General features: G+C 37.8%; 1 protein-coding gene across 7 annotated transcripts in view; it reads left to right on the forward strand.

Annotated features, from left to right (window-relative positions):
- The window catches only part of SUGCT (succinyl-CoA:glutarate-CoA transferase), a 769,056-nt gene that overhangs the window by 160,986 nt on the left and 589,012 nt on the right, over positions 1 to 19,058 (forward strand). For all 7 annotated transcript variants that reach the window (XM_037837131.1, XM_037837129.1, XM_037837134.1 and 4 more), the window contains one exon: positions 13,596 to 13,691. In XM_037837131.1, coding sequence (XP_037693059.1) covers positions 13,596 to 13,691 — 96 coding nt within the window. The remainder of the gene's footprint in view (positions 1 to 13,595; positions 13,692 to 19,058) is intronic.

The following is a 19,058-nucleotide window of genomic DNA, read 5'->3' on the forward strand; positions in this document are numbered from 1 at the left end:
TGATGCCTTCCTTCAAACATTTCTCAAAGTTACCATTTCTTCTCTTTTCATACTATCCACACCTTGGAAAGACCTTTATAGGCAGGCCTTTCTCCTTGCTGGGAAAGTGAATAGTCTGAGGAATTCCTCCATGCACTGTATTTTATACCTGCATAGTTCTTTTGTCCCCCACCCTCACTGTTTGTACTAGATTACACATTATTGAATAGTGTTGAAGAAATAAAAGGTCACCAGGACATAAAGTGCATTGGAGACAGTCCCCTGAACTAATATTACTAAACAAAGTGTGTGAAACTCTTCCCAACATGAATATGAACTTTCTTTAGAAGAAACATCATCTTGGGCTCCATGAAACCACGAAGGAACTCTATGGAGCTCAATGAGGTCAGCCTTTGTTCAACTTCTCTGTCTCTGAACTGCCTAGTTATCCTTCAGAGAACCCGTTGGTCACCCCAGTTTCAGAACTCATCCCACTTGCATTCCTGGGCTAGTTCTGACTTAAGGGAAGAGTTAATTTACTTCATCCCTCTTCCTATCTGTGAATTTTTAGCATCAGAATATATTCATTTTTAGCCCAATGAGGTGTTGACCCCTGCAGATTTCCTTGTTGTTCTCTGAGTCACCTCTGCTGCTTTTCTCAGCCTGGATATAGGACCTTAGATCCTGACGTTGCTGTTACTCAGCCTCTGTGTTTATCCATCTGGTACATGGTAGAAGAAGGATTAGAGTTGTTCTGTGTGATTCAGTGTGCACAGCCAGGGTTTAGAGGGAGAAAGAGGCAATTTTCAGTCTGTTCCTCTCATTCTATGAAACTGTCTTCTGCTATTCTACATTTTTCAGAGCCATCTGTGGAGATTGTACCCAGCTTTCCTCTTTTTCACTTGAAATATTTCCTCTTCTTCATTGAGATTGTCCTCCAGAATTAGAGGAAAACTGTACTATTCATTCATTTACCTAATAGTTATTGAGTGCCTACAAAGTGTTGGGTAATGTTCCTGCCAGGTGGGGGGATAGCACAATAAACAAATCACACAAGGCCCTGCCCTTCCTGAACCTTACGTTCTAATGGAGGGAGACAGGGATTAGGAAACATTTTCTCTGGGTGAGTTACGGAAAACTTCACAGAGAGATGACATTTTAAAGCTTAACCCCTTCACTTGTATTTTCTTTCTCATTCTCTTCCATCTTGCTTAGGACTCCACATGTCCCCTTAATCTCTTTTCTTATGTATTTAAATGTTAAGCTTCAGTGATTCTTTTTTATCCTCAAAAATAAAACCTTTATTCTTCCTGCTCCTCAAGTTTGGCTGCTGTCTAGTCTCCCTCCTTGCCCCTTTACACAAGCCTTTTGTAATAATCTTGTGCCTTCCACTCTCCTCATTCATTCTGTGGCCACCTTTGATCTGACTTTTGTCCCTATTGCTTTATTCATACTGCATCTTAATGATGGTCCATGAGCTCCTGGTCCTCAAATCTAGTGCCTTGTTTCAGTCTTTATTTGCATTAATTCATTCAACAGGCCCCAAGACTTTTCCATCCCTGTGACTTTGTCCACATAGTTCTTTCACATGGAAGGTCCCTTTCTTTGTTTTTGTACAACTAAAGTCTCTTTGTCAGACTCAGCTCAAATGCCAGTTTTTATCACCACTGATTTTTTTCTTTAATTCTCTTGTGGCACTGATTATTTTTTATCTTGGATTATAAATTTTAACCTTATTATGAGGTGAAATCCTATTTTATTGATTAGGGATCTCCTACCACACTTGGCAGAGTGCCTTGCAAACAATAAGTGCTTATTAAATATCTGCTAAATGCATGAAGGAGCAATCGGCACTAGTAACTTTTACTCCATTCTTAGAACTCCTTTTTAAAACTAGTGTTTCAGAACAAGGTATTATTTTATTCTACAAACAGAAATATTTTGAAGAATTAAGTTTTCTAAAACGTGAACTCGTCTTTGAAGATGTTTGAAACTGAAGACATGCCATCACAGGATTAGAATAAGTAAGGAAATCATGTTATTAAATGTTACTTTGCCACATTTCTACTTACTCATCATGTTTCTTTTTTTAGTTGTTCATGACCAGTTTTAGAGTCAAGTGATTGACTGGGTCAGTGGTTCATGGTAAGAAATATGTTTGATGTATTATCCTAAACATAATTTTGAAATTCTGTCTCTCTTTGCTGTCTGGTCTTACCTTCCGGCATTTGGTGTCCAGTTTCCTCATATGTCTGATTTTGATTCAGATGGATTGGCCAAATTATTCTGAGTATAATGCAAATCTGTTTTTCTTTTGAGTTTGGTATTTAAGATAAATATCAATATGATCTGACCATCGTTAGCGATAGTTCAGAGGAATCTGAAATGTCCATGCTCCCATCATTAAGTAAAAAAATTGTTATGAAAAGAGGACTTTGGTAATACGGTATTTCTTAAGTAAGTAAAAGTAGGAATTTTTTCTAAAAAATATCCTTATTCACTGGTGATAATATGAAGAAAAATTAATATAATAATTCTTTTTGACTTTTATAAATGAATATTTCAGTTAGATCCTGAATCATCCATTTTTCAATATTTTAAGAAAAATTAAGTTTTATTACACACAAAAAGTAGCTTTTCTTCATAACAAATGCAAACCCACATGTCTTTTGAAAGTAAGATCTATTACCATATACCAATCAAGCTCAAATATAGTAAATGAAGATCCATGGCAAACAAAATGTTTACTGCAGTATGCAAAATTTAAACTTGGAAAAGAGTATTTTAAAAATTATATGATGACCCAACTGGTTTCTCAGTGTTTACAGGTTTATGGGTTGGAGATTATTTCTCATTACATTGGAATAGAGGCCTAGGCACAATTGCAGCAAAGCCAAAAACTCTACACTAAGTGTTACATAATGATTAAGGTCAAACTTATCTGTAGACGGTCACCTAATTGGAAAGGATGTTCAATCATTATTTATTTATTTATTTATTTCATTTTAAAAACCTTATTTTTATTTAGGTTTCTGATTCATCAAAGACTAATCAACATGAAGAAGTATGTAAGACATTAATTGGAAGCCTTACATCTCTAAACTCTGACCAAGAATTTTAAGATTGCTACTCTTACCAGAACTCCAGCTCATTATTTTTTCTTTACCAAGGAGTACAGTCCAACTAAGCCACTTAGACATTTTCAGGAGTCTAATTTTGCATGTCATTTAGTATTGAATGCCAGAACCCAGACTAGCTGTGGTCAGATCCCGTGACCCTTCCACTTTCTTGGTGTACAAGCTTGGGCAGGTAACTACGCTGCTCTGTACCTTAGTTTTCTCATCTGTAAAATGGGATATGACATATCTCATAGAGTTATCATGATGGTTAAATGAGGTAATCCATGTAAAATGCTTAAAACAGTGCACAAGTACTTTATCAGTGTTAGTTTTTATCATTGTAAATACTTGAAGCTCAAAATGACAAACATGTACGGATGGATAGAATCTTATTCTCCTCCACATAGGATGCCAAAATACGTTCTCTACTCCTGAATGTTTTTCCTCCTTGACCCTAGTGGTTCTGAAGGAGTGTTTACCTGATGGTGTGAGGGACAAACTGAAGCTGATTAAATTGCATGGGGAGTTTGACATGCAAAGTAACAGTATTGGGATGTAAAAAAAAAAAAAAAAAACAAAAAAAAGGATGCCAGGATCTCAAAAGCAGTTTCTGTTGTGAGGACAAATTGCCCTTCTTGAATGTTCTGTTTTCTCTGAATGCTAGCTTCTCATCTCTCTTTTAACAGCATTTTCCCCATAAAATGTTTCATAGTTAGTGAATGAATGAGATTGAGCAGAAGAACATGAGGAGAATTAACTGGTTCAGTTAGCGATATGCTTTGTAAGCAAATGCAGAGGACAGCTGGGTTATTCTAGAGGGATTCTAGTCCACTTCCACGATTTGGGGGGTCTTTTAGGGAATACAGGACACAAAGCTAAGGATGTAACCAAGTATGTAGACACAAAGCTAAGCATTATTCCAGGGTGAGAGGGGCTGGGAGCAGAAGTGTTGAACAGAGAGGAGGTTGTGGTGTAGGGATGGCTTGGAGAGTAGAGTGACCTGACTATGAGGCATGGTTTTTCCATTTACCAGCTCTGTGATCTGGACGAGAGACTTAACCTCTTACAGCCTCAGTTTTCTCATCTGTAAAAGGAGGTTGTAACCGATCTCATCTGAGATAATTTGATTTCATCCAGTGCCTCTTTATACTCCCTATGATCATACAAAGCAATGACTTCTCAAGGCACTTAGAATAATATCCAGTTCCTTACTTAGGACTACAAGGACCTGTATGATCTGGCCCTTGTCTATCTCCTTGATCTCATTTTGTACTACTACCTCTTTTACTTATTACGTTCCAGCTACACTGACTTTCTTTCCCTTCCCTAAATATGGTGGGACTTTTACCATTGTGGTTGAAGCTGTATGTACCTCAGAAAAACATGTTCTTAAATCTCATCCATTCCTATAGGTGTAAACCCATTGTAAGTAGAAACTTATGATGAGGCTACCTCAATTAAGGTGTGGCCCACCTCATTCAGGATGAGTCTTAAACCTATTACTGGTGTCCTTTATGAGTGGAATGAATCAATATATAGAAAGTCACAGAAGCAAAAAGCTGAAAGCAATGAAACCCAGAAGAGAAGGGAGAGACCAGCAGATACTGCCATGTGCCTTGCCATGTGGCAGAGGAGCTAAGGATTGCCCGGCAGCTGGTCTTTTGGAAGAAAGAACTGCCTTGATTTGGACATTTTCTTGGCCTCAAAACTGTAAAGCTAATAAATTCCCATTGTTCAAGCCAACCCTTTTCATGGTATTTGCTGGAGTTAAAACAACCACATTAAAGTCTTTCAACTGGTTGATCTCTTTGCTCAGCAATATTTCCCCAAGGTCTTCACCTGCCTTCTCCAGGTCTCAGATGAAATGTAATGTGTTCTAAGAAGCCTTTACTAACCAGCTGGTCTAGAAGAGACCCATCTATGATCCTATTTCTTCATAACAATTTTCATTTCCTTCTGTTTTCTTGTTTATTAGTTTATGTCTGAATGTAGCTTACAGCTTACACTGGAACGTAGCCTTCATGAGAGCAGGACTGAGTTTTTGTTGTCTGCTGCTACATGCCCAGTGCCTGTAACAGTCCTGGCACATAGTAGGTGCTAAATCAATGTTTTTGCATAAATGAGTGAATGAATGAGGTGCTGGTTGACTCTAAGCAAATGTTAGATCCTTTCTTGACTCTATGATTCTTCTTTTTTTGTGTGTTTTCCTGTAAACTCTTGGAGGTTGAGGTTAACTTGAATTGTAATATATGAAATTTCCAAGAAAGAGGGGTTGTATAGGGGAAGAAAAGGGAGGGGAAGAAAGTGGGAGTTATGCTAATTTCAGATAACAGCATTTGTAGTTTTATCTTCCCTGCTGATGGACTTCTAGCTGTCTAGGTTCTTACTGTCCTAATCCAGTCTGGTAATAATTTAAAAAGATTTAGTTCCAATACCCTGGAGCTGTGGCACTAACATTGAGTGATAATTTTAAGTGACCGTTTTCAGCTGGACAGCAGATGCTCAGGGAATGAGAGTAGGTGTGGAGGTCCAGGTCAAAGAGCCCAGCCACTCCTAACCCATGGCACATTTTCTTCATATATGATTCGCTTCCAACTGTGATCTGAAGCAATGGAGGATAATGCCATTTTAGTTTTTAAAAGCATGACCAGATTCCTTCTCTAGGAAAGCCAGCATGTGCTTGCCTGAAGGGAAGTTTCTCAGTAGGTCTCAGGCTTCAGCTCCTGGGCTGGGGTTTAGTGGTCAGCCAGTGGTTTTTACTTCTTAGGATCATGTATATTTTTGAGAGTATGATTAAGTTATGGAAATGTCCCCCAGAAAAAGATGCATAGCCACACATCATGTCATACTTTGCATACATATTCAAGGGTTCATAGATCTCCTCAAGTATGCAGCCCATGCCCCCCCAGGTTAAAACCTTTAATTTAGTTCCTCAGAAGCTGCAAGAATAAGGAGGAAAGAAAGAAATTGGGTTTTTCAGAATATGGGTACAGGGGAAAATAATAAGGACTCAATAACTGGGAGAGACTTTTCTTAAGGGAAGAAGGAAGAAACTTTCTAAAATTGGAGCCATGGCCCAGTGTAAGAGCAGGACTTATAGAGTTATTCTGAGGAGAACATCAACTTGAGTAGAGACAGGACCGGTTCCTGAAACAAGATGGGACTGAGCCTTCCAGTACAATTATTAACTGAAGAAGACATCAGAATGGATAGCTAAGCAGATTTTTCTCAACGGCTTTTCTTTGGAAGTCTTCTCTACATGTATGTGTAGGGGTGACGGAGTAGAATTGGCAATGGTATAGTGGGCAGGGGAAGGTTACAGGGTCTCTTTTGGTAGGGGTGTGTTTTGTGTTCTTGTAAAGATAGTAATAATAAAATATAAAATTGTTTCTTTCTTCTCTAATTTAGAGGGATTTAGGCAAAATATCTGCCCTTTATAGGTAAATAATGTACCTAAATGTGGCCCACAAACAAATATAATGGAAGTAATTAAATGTTACTCTTTTACCAAGCTTTAAAACAGAACTTAAATTAAACATGCTGGAGTAACTGTTAAATATGATTGCTATTAAAAATGTTGATTATAAAGAAAATTAGTTTGTGTTTTCTCATTGAGGAACAAATTTTCATTTTAGATAATTTACAATGTACATATAAATCTTACCCTCAGTACCATCACTCAGCATTGTTAAATTTTTGATCTATTTCTTTAGTCTTTTTTAAATGCATAAATTTATAAATTTTTGCTACAATAATGGGATTTTAATGCTTCTTTGCCATCTTTTTTTTTTCCTTTACAAAATATTGTGGATAACATTCTAGTAGCAATGAGCATATCTAGCATCCAGATCTTGGTTTCTAATACCATTTCCAACAAAAGGAGCCAGGGATCCTAGATGAAATGGGTACTTCTAGAAGTTGGGCAGGAAATATAAAGTTGAACCTGGAGCATCTTGTAATGCCAGAAAGGAAAGAAGTGTTAAAAATAAAATACATTGATGGGGCACATCAGTGGGACACAGAAGCCAACTGAAAGAGCTCCCAATGCTGAAGTTGGAAAAATTTGAACCACAAAACAGATCATTAGTATTGGATTATAACCAAAAATATAAATATAAGTAAATAACCATGGGTATAAATTAAATGACTGAATAAATAAGCATATTGGGCAGAAGAATTCCAAATAATTATTATTAACCAAAGATACATCCATAAGATACTCTGTCCTCAAAGACATAGAGCATAACTCCCTTAAATGCGGGCTGGAGGGAAATAGGAAAAAAGTGTAATTTTAAAGTGGAGAAAACTGACAAGCATTATCTTAGCCAGGTGATCAAGGTCAACATCAACAGTGACAAGTCATGTTGATAATATGAACCATCCATGTGATGTGTTGGAAATGGCACTTTACCTCTGTGGGCTTCCTTCTCCAAACCCATAAACCCAGTCTAATTATTAAAAAACAATCTGACAGATCCCTATTGAGGGACATTCTGCAAAATACCTGACCAGTACTCCTTAAAACGTCAAGGTCACCAAAAAAAAAAAAAAGTCTGAGAAACTGTCACAGCCAAGAGGAGCCTAAGGAGGCATGGTGACTAAATGTCATGTGGGATCCTGGATGGCACTCTGAAACAGACAAGGACAGAGGTAAAACCTAAAAAAATCTGGGTAAAGCATGGACTTTAGTTAATAATAATGTATTGGTTCACTAACGCAAGATATTCATAATAGGGAAACTGGGTATGGGGTATATGGGAACTCTCTGTACCATCTTTGTGATTTTTCTATAGTTCTAAAACTGTTCTACAATAAAAATTCATTTTCAAAAGTTGTGAATATTTTTCCACAGGACAGTATATTCTTGCTATATCATTTTAAGTACCTGCTTGTATTTTATGTGGGTTTCATAGCTTATTTAACTTACCCTATTTTATGTGGCATTTTAATTGGTTCTAGTAGTTTGCGCTTACATCTTTGAATATACCTGTGATTACAGAAGGGCTGTTTTTGACATGGAGGTGTATCTTTCTTGTTTCATATTATTTCCAATTTCTTCTCATATTTTATCTTTCTGTATTTCCCTAGGTGATGATTTTAAATACTTTCTAGTTGCTGATGACTCCAGCCCAACTGGTTGTCTTACAGGCATCTTGAATTTAACATATTCAAAACTGGGCTCTTTTTTTCCCCCCTTCAACTTCTTCCTCTTTCTGACTTCCTTCCTCCATAGTCTACCTAAATGTTCAGCCAGACATCTGGGAGTCATGGTTGCCTCCTATTGTTCCCTCACTATTCTGTCTTCCACTCCCATCCCATGCAGTCTGTTCTGTCCCTAAAACGTATCTGAAATCCAATAAGTTTTCCTTTTTTACTGTTACCAAACAACCTAGTCTGAGCTACCATCATCTTAGGCCTGAACTCTTTCAATATCCATAACTAATGCCCTTTCTCTCTTGCTTTTGTTCTGTTCACTCTTGGTATTTAATTCCAAATGTAGTTTTAAGTAGAGGGATGACATGATATGATTTGTGATTTTAAAATGATTCTTCTGAAAGATATGTAAAATGTGACTCCTTACCATGACCTACAAGGATAGGCATAATCTGGCCTCTGTCAGCCTTGCCACTTTGATATCATGTCTCTTTCTTACCATCCTGCTGTTATATTGGTCTTCTTTCATTTTTTCCCCCCTGTATGCCAAGCTTTTTCCTGCTTTCCTACTTACTAGTCTCTTCTTTATAAAGTTCTCTTCCATCTCCTCTCCCATCACAGGTCCCTATAATTGTTTGTTTAGTTGTTTTTTTCACTATTTTTTAGTACAAAGGAGGAAGGCTTATGTCTTTTTCATTTGTTTATGTAAGTCAGTGACTAGTATAATGCCTTACCCATCACAGCACTCAGTATTTGTGGAATAAATAAACAAATAATAATTACTGTTTTTTATTTATTCCTTAAAAGATAATGTACAGGCTCTAGGTTAGGTGCTATGAGAACATCCAAACATTTTATCGGACCTAATTCTTGCCCTGATATAACTCCCAGTTCATAAGGATATAATATTGAAGCATGAGAAGGCACTCCTTTTTGCTTCAGACTTCTGCGACAGCCAGCTGCGTGACCTTAGATGGGTTGTTTTTCCTTCTCCATTTCTTTATTTATCCATCTGTAAAGCTAAGGGTTTGACTAGACTTTCCTAAGGTTTTGGGTTCTGAAACCTGTTGTGCAATTAATAGTACACTGGTTAAATTATTGTTTCCCAGGCACCATCCCTACAGAGTCTGAGTCAGTAGGTCTGGAGTGGGGTCCGGGAATTACCCAGGTGATTGCAATGCTCAGCCAGCTTTAGGAACTAGTGATCTACATCCTTCTTGCTTTGATATTTTATAATTCTAATTGTAATACAAGGCAAATGGTGAAAATGCAGCAGGAATCAGGAAAGTTAAGGTGGTGCATTTGTTCAGAGTCAGGGAAAATATTTTCTTGCTTAGGTAATGTGTAGGGGTGCTTCATGGAAAAGGTGACATCCTAATGGACTTCAAAAAAGGATGGAGATAAGGACAGGTGCAGGAATGAGGCATGACTGGAGGTTAGCCAAAATTAGTAGAAGGTGAGAATATTTGCAAGGGAGCAGGAGGAAAAAACAATCACCTGTTTTGATGCAATGGACCATAGTTCTAGTGCTGTTTTCTCCCATTTACCTGTCGTCCTTGGTTGTCCTTTTGGAGATGAAAGATCTTATTGTTGCAGGTTGATCCTAATTTGATGGAAGTGAGACAGGTGGTGGCAGACATCATGGGACTTCTTTGGGAAATATTTGGGCATATTATTTCTCAAGCCTTTTGGGGCTGTGCCCTTTGAGAATCACTTTGGTAACCCCGTTGGTTTTCTGGGTATACACAAAGACTATCAGGACCCACTATGATATCTAACATAATAGTTTTGCTGTCAGAATGATTATTATTAAACCAAAGTTGGCTTTCTTGTTTAGATAAAAACATATAAAAGCAACATTCTGAGTAAATTATATAGCATCCACTTGATGAAATAATGAGCCTGAGTTTAGGGATGAAAGTAATGATCTAATGCAATATTTAGAATGAATATACAGTATGTAGTTATTAACCTAAAAGTCACATCCTGCATTCTTTTAATTTGTGGAAAATTTGTCATTAATTGCCAGGAAACCTCTGATTTTTCATACATAATCACGTCATAGCTGTTGACTTTCTTCCCCTTCTCTTGCCTTAAAATACATCCCTGTAAATAGTAGATTCCTTTCAGATTTTTAATGCCCCCTTTAAACATTGAGTTGCTAAGTTTAGCCCTGTTGCTCTCTTTTTTTCCTAACTTTGCCTCTGAGTAGTTGCTGACAAATCATCCTATGTTTTTGGATGGCAATTGGCTTAAAATCTTATTTAACCCTACTTCCCAGTGGGAGCCCAGTAGTTCTAAAATGCTTTTTGTTTTTTTTTTACGAGTTATCACTGTTTGGAGGAAATAGTGGTATTGGTATTCCATTTAGAAGCAGTCTAAAAGATGAGATGTGACCCCTCATTCAAACTCACTCTACATGAGGCTATTTTTATTGAATTGCTGACCCAGCCTATCAAGACAGGGTCAGAAACACAAAAGTCAACAATTGAGAAGAAATAATGTGGCAGTGGGCAAAAATAAGGCAACCAGGCTGATCTCCAGCCTAGAACCCAGCCCTTGCCTAGTGCTGGCAGCCTTCTGAGATCAATCTAGGCTTTACAGGTCACTTTCTAATCATCCAGCCAGTCTACCACCTCATGTCTTTTGTAAATGTTGGTCTAATTAACCATCAACTGGCTTTGAAATTAGAGAAGCGGAGATATCAAGCCCCTGGTGCTTAATTGCTTGCAAAGAATTACCTTTATTAATTTGCATTCTTGGCCTTCAGTAGAACCAATGCTCCTTAAGGAGTACATTTCATCAGAATTTATTGGAAAGAAAGAAAAAAAGAACAGCATAGCTAGGTCAGAGAAACACCTCCCTTATACTCTTATAGAAAAGGCCTCAGACCCAAGGAAATTTCCTCAATTTCAGGAAGAAGCTCCATGGAAAAATGACTAATATTGCATCCTTTTTTGTCTTTTGACCCACAGACTGTTAGAATAATAGAGTTAGAAGTGTAGACCTTGGAAGGAAACTTATGATCATGTTGTAGTTTGCAAATTGTGTTCTGCAAAAGGGAGTTGCTGTCTGGGGCAGGGTTGCAGGCCTGCTGTAGTACAGCCAGAGCACTTGGGATATTATCTGCTTCCATAGTAGGATTTCAGGTATTATTTGGTTTGATTAAAAGTTCTGCCTTTAAAAAGAAAAGGCCCAGTATTTTATAGTGAATGCATTTGAAGGACAAAGAAGCTAATTATATACCATTAGTCCTACAATTACTTAGAGGTTGACAGAAATTAGAAACTGTGAATCTGGACTTCCCATCCAGGGCCTTTTTACTACAAAATGTTGATTTGATTTTCCATTTTGAAAGACACAGAAGTGCTCTGTGAAATGGTGATTAGCATTAGGCAGCCCCAGGCAGCCCTGGAATGCTCCGCAGTTCAGATGCCCAAGACCAGATGGAGGTCCAGAAGTGGATGACTCAAAGTTTATTAGTTTTGCCACCTGGGCAGTACAGCGGAACCAGCTGCCACAAGGCAGTTCCAATTTTGACAGAGCAGTAAAAGAACATAAAAGCCAGGATAAATTCCAACAACAAAGTAAAGGAGGCGGCAGTTGCCACAAGGACCGTCATCCAGGCTGGACCCTATTGATGTACCTTGTAGGAGGTGAAGCTGCTGTGCCTGGTAGAGGGCATTGACAGGGTACAGCACCAAGCCCTGAACAGTCAACCCTTTAGTTGTTCCAGGAGCCAGTCTCCATTTGGGATATGTTTGAACTGTTGGTCTAATAGGCTCCCAATCACATTTGATGATCTAGATTGGAAAGAATGAGCCCATGCTATATCATGGTTATATCATGAGGCCAGAGTTGTTTTTTTGTTTTTTTGTTTTTTTTCTTTCCTGGAAACAATGGAGAGTAGTAATTTGGTCACTTCCTTTCTGATTGTCTTATAGTCATGGGCCCCAGAGGCATAGGTGTTTATTGGAACATAAACTCCTGGGGGAAGGGATTGGGTCTCATTCATCTTTGTATCCCTAGTGCTTAATGCCAGGTACACAGAGTGGGTGTTTGCACTCACTTTGATGTAGTTGATCCCCTATATCATCCCTATACTTTGATGTAGATTTTATGGAAATTGGAATTCTTTTTAATAACGTTATTTAGTTTATGCAAACAAGCTTTTTTTACTAATTCCATGGGCTGCTAACAGGGATTATTTGAGCAAAGAGTTAATTGCTTAGGTATTGGAGTAAAATATGTTTGAGTCCCTTTTGTATGTCTAGTTGCCTCAGACCCTTTAAAAAAGTTAAATTTGTATTGTGATTCCCAAGATACAAACAATATGCTGCATTGTAAAACTTTTTGACCATGGAATCATTTTGCCCCAGGATTATCTACTGGAACTATTGTTACCAGGAACACATTTTGTAAAATGCAGATGTAAAATAACACTCATGTATTTGAAAATTTGGTTAAATCTGAAAAAAGAAGAAAGTATTTATGGTAAATTTTGGAATTGAGGCAGATCACCAGGAATCCTTACTTTTACTCTTATATGAAGTTGAATTATTGGAGGTTTTCAAGATTTGTCCACAAAGTACTGCAAGACTTAGAAATTGACCCTAAGATTTTGGATGACCCTTTAATAGATTTATGGTTCTTGAAAACAAAAATGAGAATGATGATGAAATAATAATGATAGTTGTGGGGCTAGGACCGAGTTGGTGGAGGTACGGTAATTTTTGTTTAAATGAGGATGATTCACTAATCAATTTTTAAAAAGTTCTTATAATACTGATCCTCTGTGCCAGTTAGAAGGCATTGGGCCACAAGAAACAGAAAAAAACTGGCTAAATTGACTTAAACAAAGTAGAGATTTATTTAATTTTTTTTTTTTTCATGTAACAAGATGCTTAGAGGACTGTGGCTTCTGTCTTTGGTTCACCTGCTCAATGATTCCATCAGAGATATGGGCTCTATTTGGTATAAAAGGACACAGGCAGAGGGGAAAGGAGGGTACTAGAGGCAGATGTATTTTGCTATGACTTTGATGCTCACACCTGGACAAAAATTCCCTCTGCTGGGTTAAACCTCTGCTTTCAGATGTTCTTTTTCAGGAACTGAATGTTTATATATTTCTATTTCTTAGTTGATCAGTTCTTAGCCTCATGCAGTAGTGGTAATGGCACTCTTCCTGTGTTTGTATGTTGATAATATGCATGCTTGTGTATTTTCTAACCTGTTGTGATTTTTTTTTTTCTTTTTTTGTCCCACAGTGACATGAAATGAGAACTTTTTATAATATTCTGTTTATGAATACAAATAAATTAGCTTTTTTTTCTCTTCTGGTAGGTGGCATGTTTGACTCAGGTAGCTGCTAATTATCTCATTGGCCAAAAGGAAGCAAAACGTTGGGGAACAGCTCATGGCAGTATTGTTCCTTATCAGGTAAGAAAAACAATACTGGGTTGGGCTACTATAATCTGTGGTTTTGTATGATATGAGTTTGGGAAATGATTTCCTCTTTTTTTTTTTTTAAAGAAACAACCTTCAGGGTATTTTGTAATGCATCTTTGGCTGTAACAAGGTTCTGTTGTTCACTTGAAATTCTGTTTTCTGCATATTTCTTCATCAGAAGATTAGTAACAGGACACTGAAATGGATCAAAGGGACTTGCTGAAAGTGAGTGACTTTTGGGCTTGCATGATGGTTTGATTTTCTTTTCACCCCAAAGAGACACTGACTGTAGCCATTTTATGAAGCATGATTTGTTCACCAAGTCAGTTATAAACCAAATGTTACCTACCCCAGCTGACAATAATCTTCTCATTGGATTGGGGTAAAGTGAAAATTTGCGTGTGATGGATCTTCATTTTGGAGCAAAGCAGATGGTTCGGGAGCTGCTGTTCTTTATTAAGTGTCTGAGCTTGTCCTTGAAAGTTCTTGACTTTGGCTGATGTAAATGAATATGTGAAGATACTGATGTTTCAAAAAGAAAAACAAAAACTCCAGCTCCTTTTCCAAATCCTTAACTTTTCACCTAGTCCAGTTGTATCATATCACATTGTAGTTATCAGTGTATTTATCATCTCTCCTGTACTGTATTGTAAACTTAAGAATAGAGGTCTCTAACCATTGCATCCCTTCCAGCATCCGGTAGAAGCACATACTAGGTATCATATAAATATACATTGAATGGAGGAGTGAATTTTACTGCTGTCATTTCATTGCTAGTGCTCTTGAGAGTAAACATAAAAGTCAGCATTTTGCATTTGCCAGGAAATTCATCAATACCTTTAATCATCTTTTTAGTTTCAAGAGCAGTATTTCCTTGGGAGATGCTTGTTTCTTTCCTTTTTGGTTAATTCAAATTTGAGGAAAGCAGTGGCCCAAGGAGGATCCAGGATTCTCTTCTCTATTTCAACTTATGGGCCCTTTACACCTAGGATTTCACTGGGGAACTGCTTTTATTACATGCAGTTGATTGTTTGGTATTATTGCAGATGTGGAGATGTTTTCTTTAGTGGCTCTGCTCTTTTCTCCACCAGTGATTTTATGACACCATTATTAGTGACATTTTGCTTGCTTACTTCTTAGTCCTTCATGGCTAACTCTGGACTTCTAGCCAGATGTATCACATGTCACAAAAAGCGTGGCATTTTTGAACTGGTAGAGATCACCCCATTCAATCTTCTTATTCTTCAGATGAGAAATTTGATACTTAGATTGGGCATATGGCCTCCACGTCTGATCTCCTGCCTTCTCACTGAATGTTCTTTCAGTAACACTGTCCGGCTACTTTTGACAGGACAAGCCTGTGATGTCAAGTTTCATTTCCCTCCTATTCCACTGTCACATCCTCTCCATCAAACTTGCTCTCAGCTAATGGAGCTCATCAACTAATTTATACCCATCATTGGCAGTGGAATCCCTTCTTAAGGGTACTTTCACAGAGGACAGTGTTGGAAAACATGGGAATTATCTGAAATAATGGAAGTCCAGGCTTCAGTTTTTGATGGGTGTGGAGAAAACTTTTCTTAGTAGGAGGGCTTTATAGTATAATTCCAAATCTCATAGGCATCTGCCTATGTTCATCCATAAAGCTTGCTTTGTAGTTTAGTTTTTCCTTAATTTTTTAATAGAATCCCTTTTTAAAAGCTTTGTGTAGATCTCTGTTATCCCTCCTGAGTATAGGCGTTACCTGTTTGCAGATGGAACTCTGGAATCCTGTGTATGCTCTCACTTATTTCACAGTGAGGTGAAAAGACATTCAAAATCTTTGGCTTTTATTTTGCAATGTAAAAGACACAGGAGACTTGTGTGTGTGTGTTTGTGTATGCACGTGTGTTTCTATTCTTCAAAGACAGAAATGGACTTTTCCTTGTTGAATTGTCCCAGTAACATGAAGTGGATCCTGTGTTTATTTGATCTTAGTTGATTGCAAGTTTGTTATCTGTACTAAATAGGACAAGATCTGCTGGTTTTTTTCCTCAGGAGCCTAGAATTTGTTTCCTTTTGGTAGAGAACTGGTTCAGCACTGTGATTAAGGTATAAATGCAAATTTAGGTTGAATGAAACTTGCATACCAAGATGGGTCCTAGATATGCTTATAGAACCTGGTCTGTTTTCAATTTTTAAAATAGACTTCAGGAATATTTTTTATGGTTGAATGCCAGGATAATTATAATTCAGTTTTCTAAAATAATTATGGTTTTGCATCTAATTAGAGTTTTCTGAGTCTTGAGCTGAAAGTCCATAATGGAAGACCCTGTTGGTCTCAGGAATTAGATAAGGTGCTTAGCTCACTCTCTTCAATTCTTGTTGAACCCTATCTGAAAAATCATAGATCTTGAATGCACAGAATATAATTTTCTGAAAATAACATTCCCTGATTTGTGTATTATTTTGTAAACACTCAAGTCTTAACTTCTCAGGTTGACTAGCCATTTGTGCTCTTTACCTCTCTATCCTTTGGCTGCCAACTTTTTGGGAGAGAGGAAACTAAAAAAAAAGAAGGAGAAATGAGATAACCATTTTACTATGTATTGAACACTTTGGTGGATGTTCTTCTGAGAATACATACTTTCAAAAATATGAAAATGCTTCTTTTGTTCCCATTACTGTTGAACCTTGTACCCGAGAAGCACTTAGCCTAAGGGATTAATAATTACACAATGTCCCTCTCCATACATTGTTGTTATGCTAGTGCTTCCTAACCCTTTAAAAATTACATTTATAAAGGTAGGAGTGTTTTAGGGATGGGAGAGGAGTGTGCGGAGGAAGCAGATAGCCAGTCCTCAAAAGTAATATATTTTATTATGTAACCCAGATATCAATGGGGGCCACTGCCCCTTAGATGCTTGGCTAACATGGTAATCTCCCTAATTTGTCACCTGTGTATATCCAACACTCTCTCCCAAATTTCTTCAACTTCCTAGTTGCCTATATCTTCAGGTCCTCTTCTGCTTTCTGGGCTTCCACAGGTATGAGGATGTGCTGCACTAAAGTGACCCACACTGACCTCCATCCTTTCTCCAGGTCCATAGAAGAGCCCCTCACAAACACACTCATGAGGATAGGAGACTTTAGTGAATATTTTGAAGAAAAATGGAGAATTTTTTTTTATAAATGAAACACACCCAATCTCAGATACAGCAGGAGGCATTACATTTCTTAAAATATCTTTTTTATTTTATTTTATTATTTTTTTTATTTCCAGGGAGTTTTGTTGGCCTGAATAGTATAAAACTCTCTCCACCTTTCTAGTCCTTACTCTTCCTTCTCCTTTTTGACTTCTGAGTTCCTTTCTCTCTCTCTTCCTTTTCAAGATCAATAAATTCCTCTAGTCTTATGCAGTGTAATTATGCTCCCTAGTGTGGGCACAGATCTTTGGGTGGCTGCCTCTACTCCATGGGCTTAATGATATACTTTTCACATGAAGCAAATCCCTTCTTAAGGGGTTGTGCTGGTGTGTGGATTCAAGAGAAGGCCTCTGAGCTCTCTGTGTTCCTGATAAGTCCTCTCTGTCTCCCAAGCCGTACTCTCTGCAGCAGGGCTTAAGGGAGCCCTCAGATGTCCATTTGCCCCTAGTAAAACCACACTCCTTTAGTATAATGTTGCTTCGTGACCAGTATAAACTGCCCAAGAACCCAATCCTGAGATTGAGACTACACCACTGATTATCCACTTCCCCTGGAAAATTACCAGAACTAATCCCACGTTCCTTACACCCTTTCATCTCAGTCAACATCATGGCTAAAGCCTTCCAAGCCATCTGTTCTCATCTGGACACTTGTTCCCATATGACTCTGCTCATCTCTTCCTCTGACCCAGTCATTTCTCCCATCGTCAACCTCGGTGGCTCTAAGATCCACATAGAGCACCCAGGCTACATTTTGCCCTCTTATTTCTTTACCCTCCCCTCTCTCTTAGTAATCTTTTTGGCTCCCACTCAGGTGTTTCTCAAATAATAATGTACACATGAATTATTTGCAGAGCTTGTTGAAATGCAAATTCTAGTTTGCAGGTGATGTTGTTGCTGCACTATGAGCAATAAAGTAGAACTAGACTATATTGTTATCAGTTACTACGCCGTGTTCTTTGTACACATGTGGCAAAATCCCACTGCTGATTAGAGTTAGTACTCCATCTATTCCATGTCGGCACACAGGCGGTGGAAGTGGCTAGAAACAAACCTACTGCAATACTAACTGCTCCACTCCCAACGTAGGGCCGTCTCCAGTGTTTCCTCAGCCTTGCACAGCATTGGCTTACATAATTTATTCTTTCTCTCTCTCTCTCTGGGATGACTATTTTATAATGTCTCCTCTCCTCAAATCTTCCCTCTCTCTCTTCACCCTTCGCTGAAGACTGCGTCTTATTTCACCAAAAATTGATGCACTCGGAAGAGAATGACTGCCTTCTCTCTACTACATCTCCCAAACTCTTGTATGTATATTCACAGAGTTCAGTGCATTCTCTCCTGTCACAATGGATGAATTGTCCCTTTCCACCTTTGCTTCCTTAAAGTGCTCTTTTCCTTGTCTATGATTGTATTATCCATTCATTGATCATATCTTTCACCTTAAAAAAACCCAGGAACCTTTTTGGACCTCAGGCCATGCCTCTTACCATGTACCATCCCTTTTCTCTGTGCTCTTATATTACCAAACCCCTTAAAGGCACTGCATCATCTATTCTACAATGCCTTCTATGTGCCTGACAGGTGAAGAGCTTTTACAACACCCAGGGGCTCTAAGAGTTTGGGCTCTGCAGTACATAGCTAGGGGGAGTTGACTTTCTGAGCAGTTCACCCAAAAGAATACTTCTTTTATGTTCTTCCCTAAGCCTTTCACATGTATGGCCTTCAAAGAGAATTTTCCATGTAAGTGGCATGATAATTTATAAGATGATTTTTTAAAAACATTTTTTTCTGGAGTAGGTTCTAATTCAAGAGGTTGGAGAAAACAATTATTTAATAATTAAATGAAATCATGTCTTCTTTGTTTCAGTTTGGGCACTTTAAACCAAGAAATAGAGCAGGAACCTGTGCTGTATTATTTCTAATGGGGACATTGTACTGTATATTTAATTTGGCACAAGCAGAGACTCAGACAGGCAGTAAATTCCAAGTTTGAAGAGATGCAGCACTTTGCTATCATTCCTTAGAAAATGTCAAAAAGCTGTTAAATCATGGCAGATTTGGTAACCTTGGGAATCTTTTTTTTTTTTTTTTTAAACTCATGTTAAGGATTTTTTTTTAAATTCAAAATCTAAACAATGTATATCTCTTCTTGTGTGACTTTTTTTTTTTCT

This window comes from Choloepus didactylus, chromosome 5 (genome assembly GCF_015220235.1).
Source record: "Choloepus didactylus isolate mChoDid1 chromosome 5, mChoDid1.pri, whole genome shotgun sequence".
NCBI lineage: Eukaryota > Metazoa > Chordata > Mammalia > Pilosa > Megalonychidae > Choloepus > Choloepus didactylus.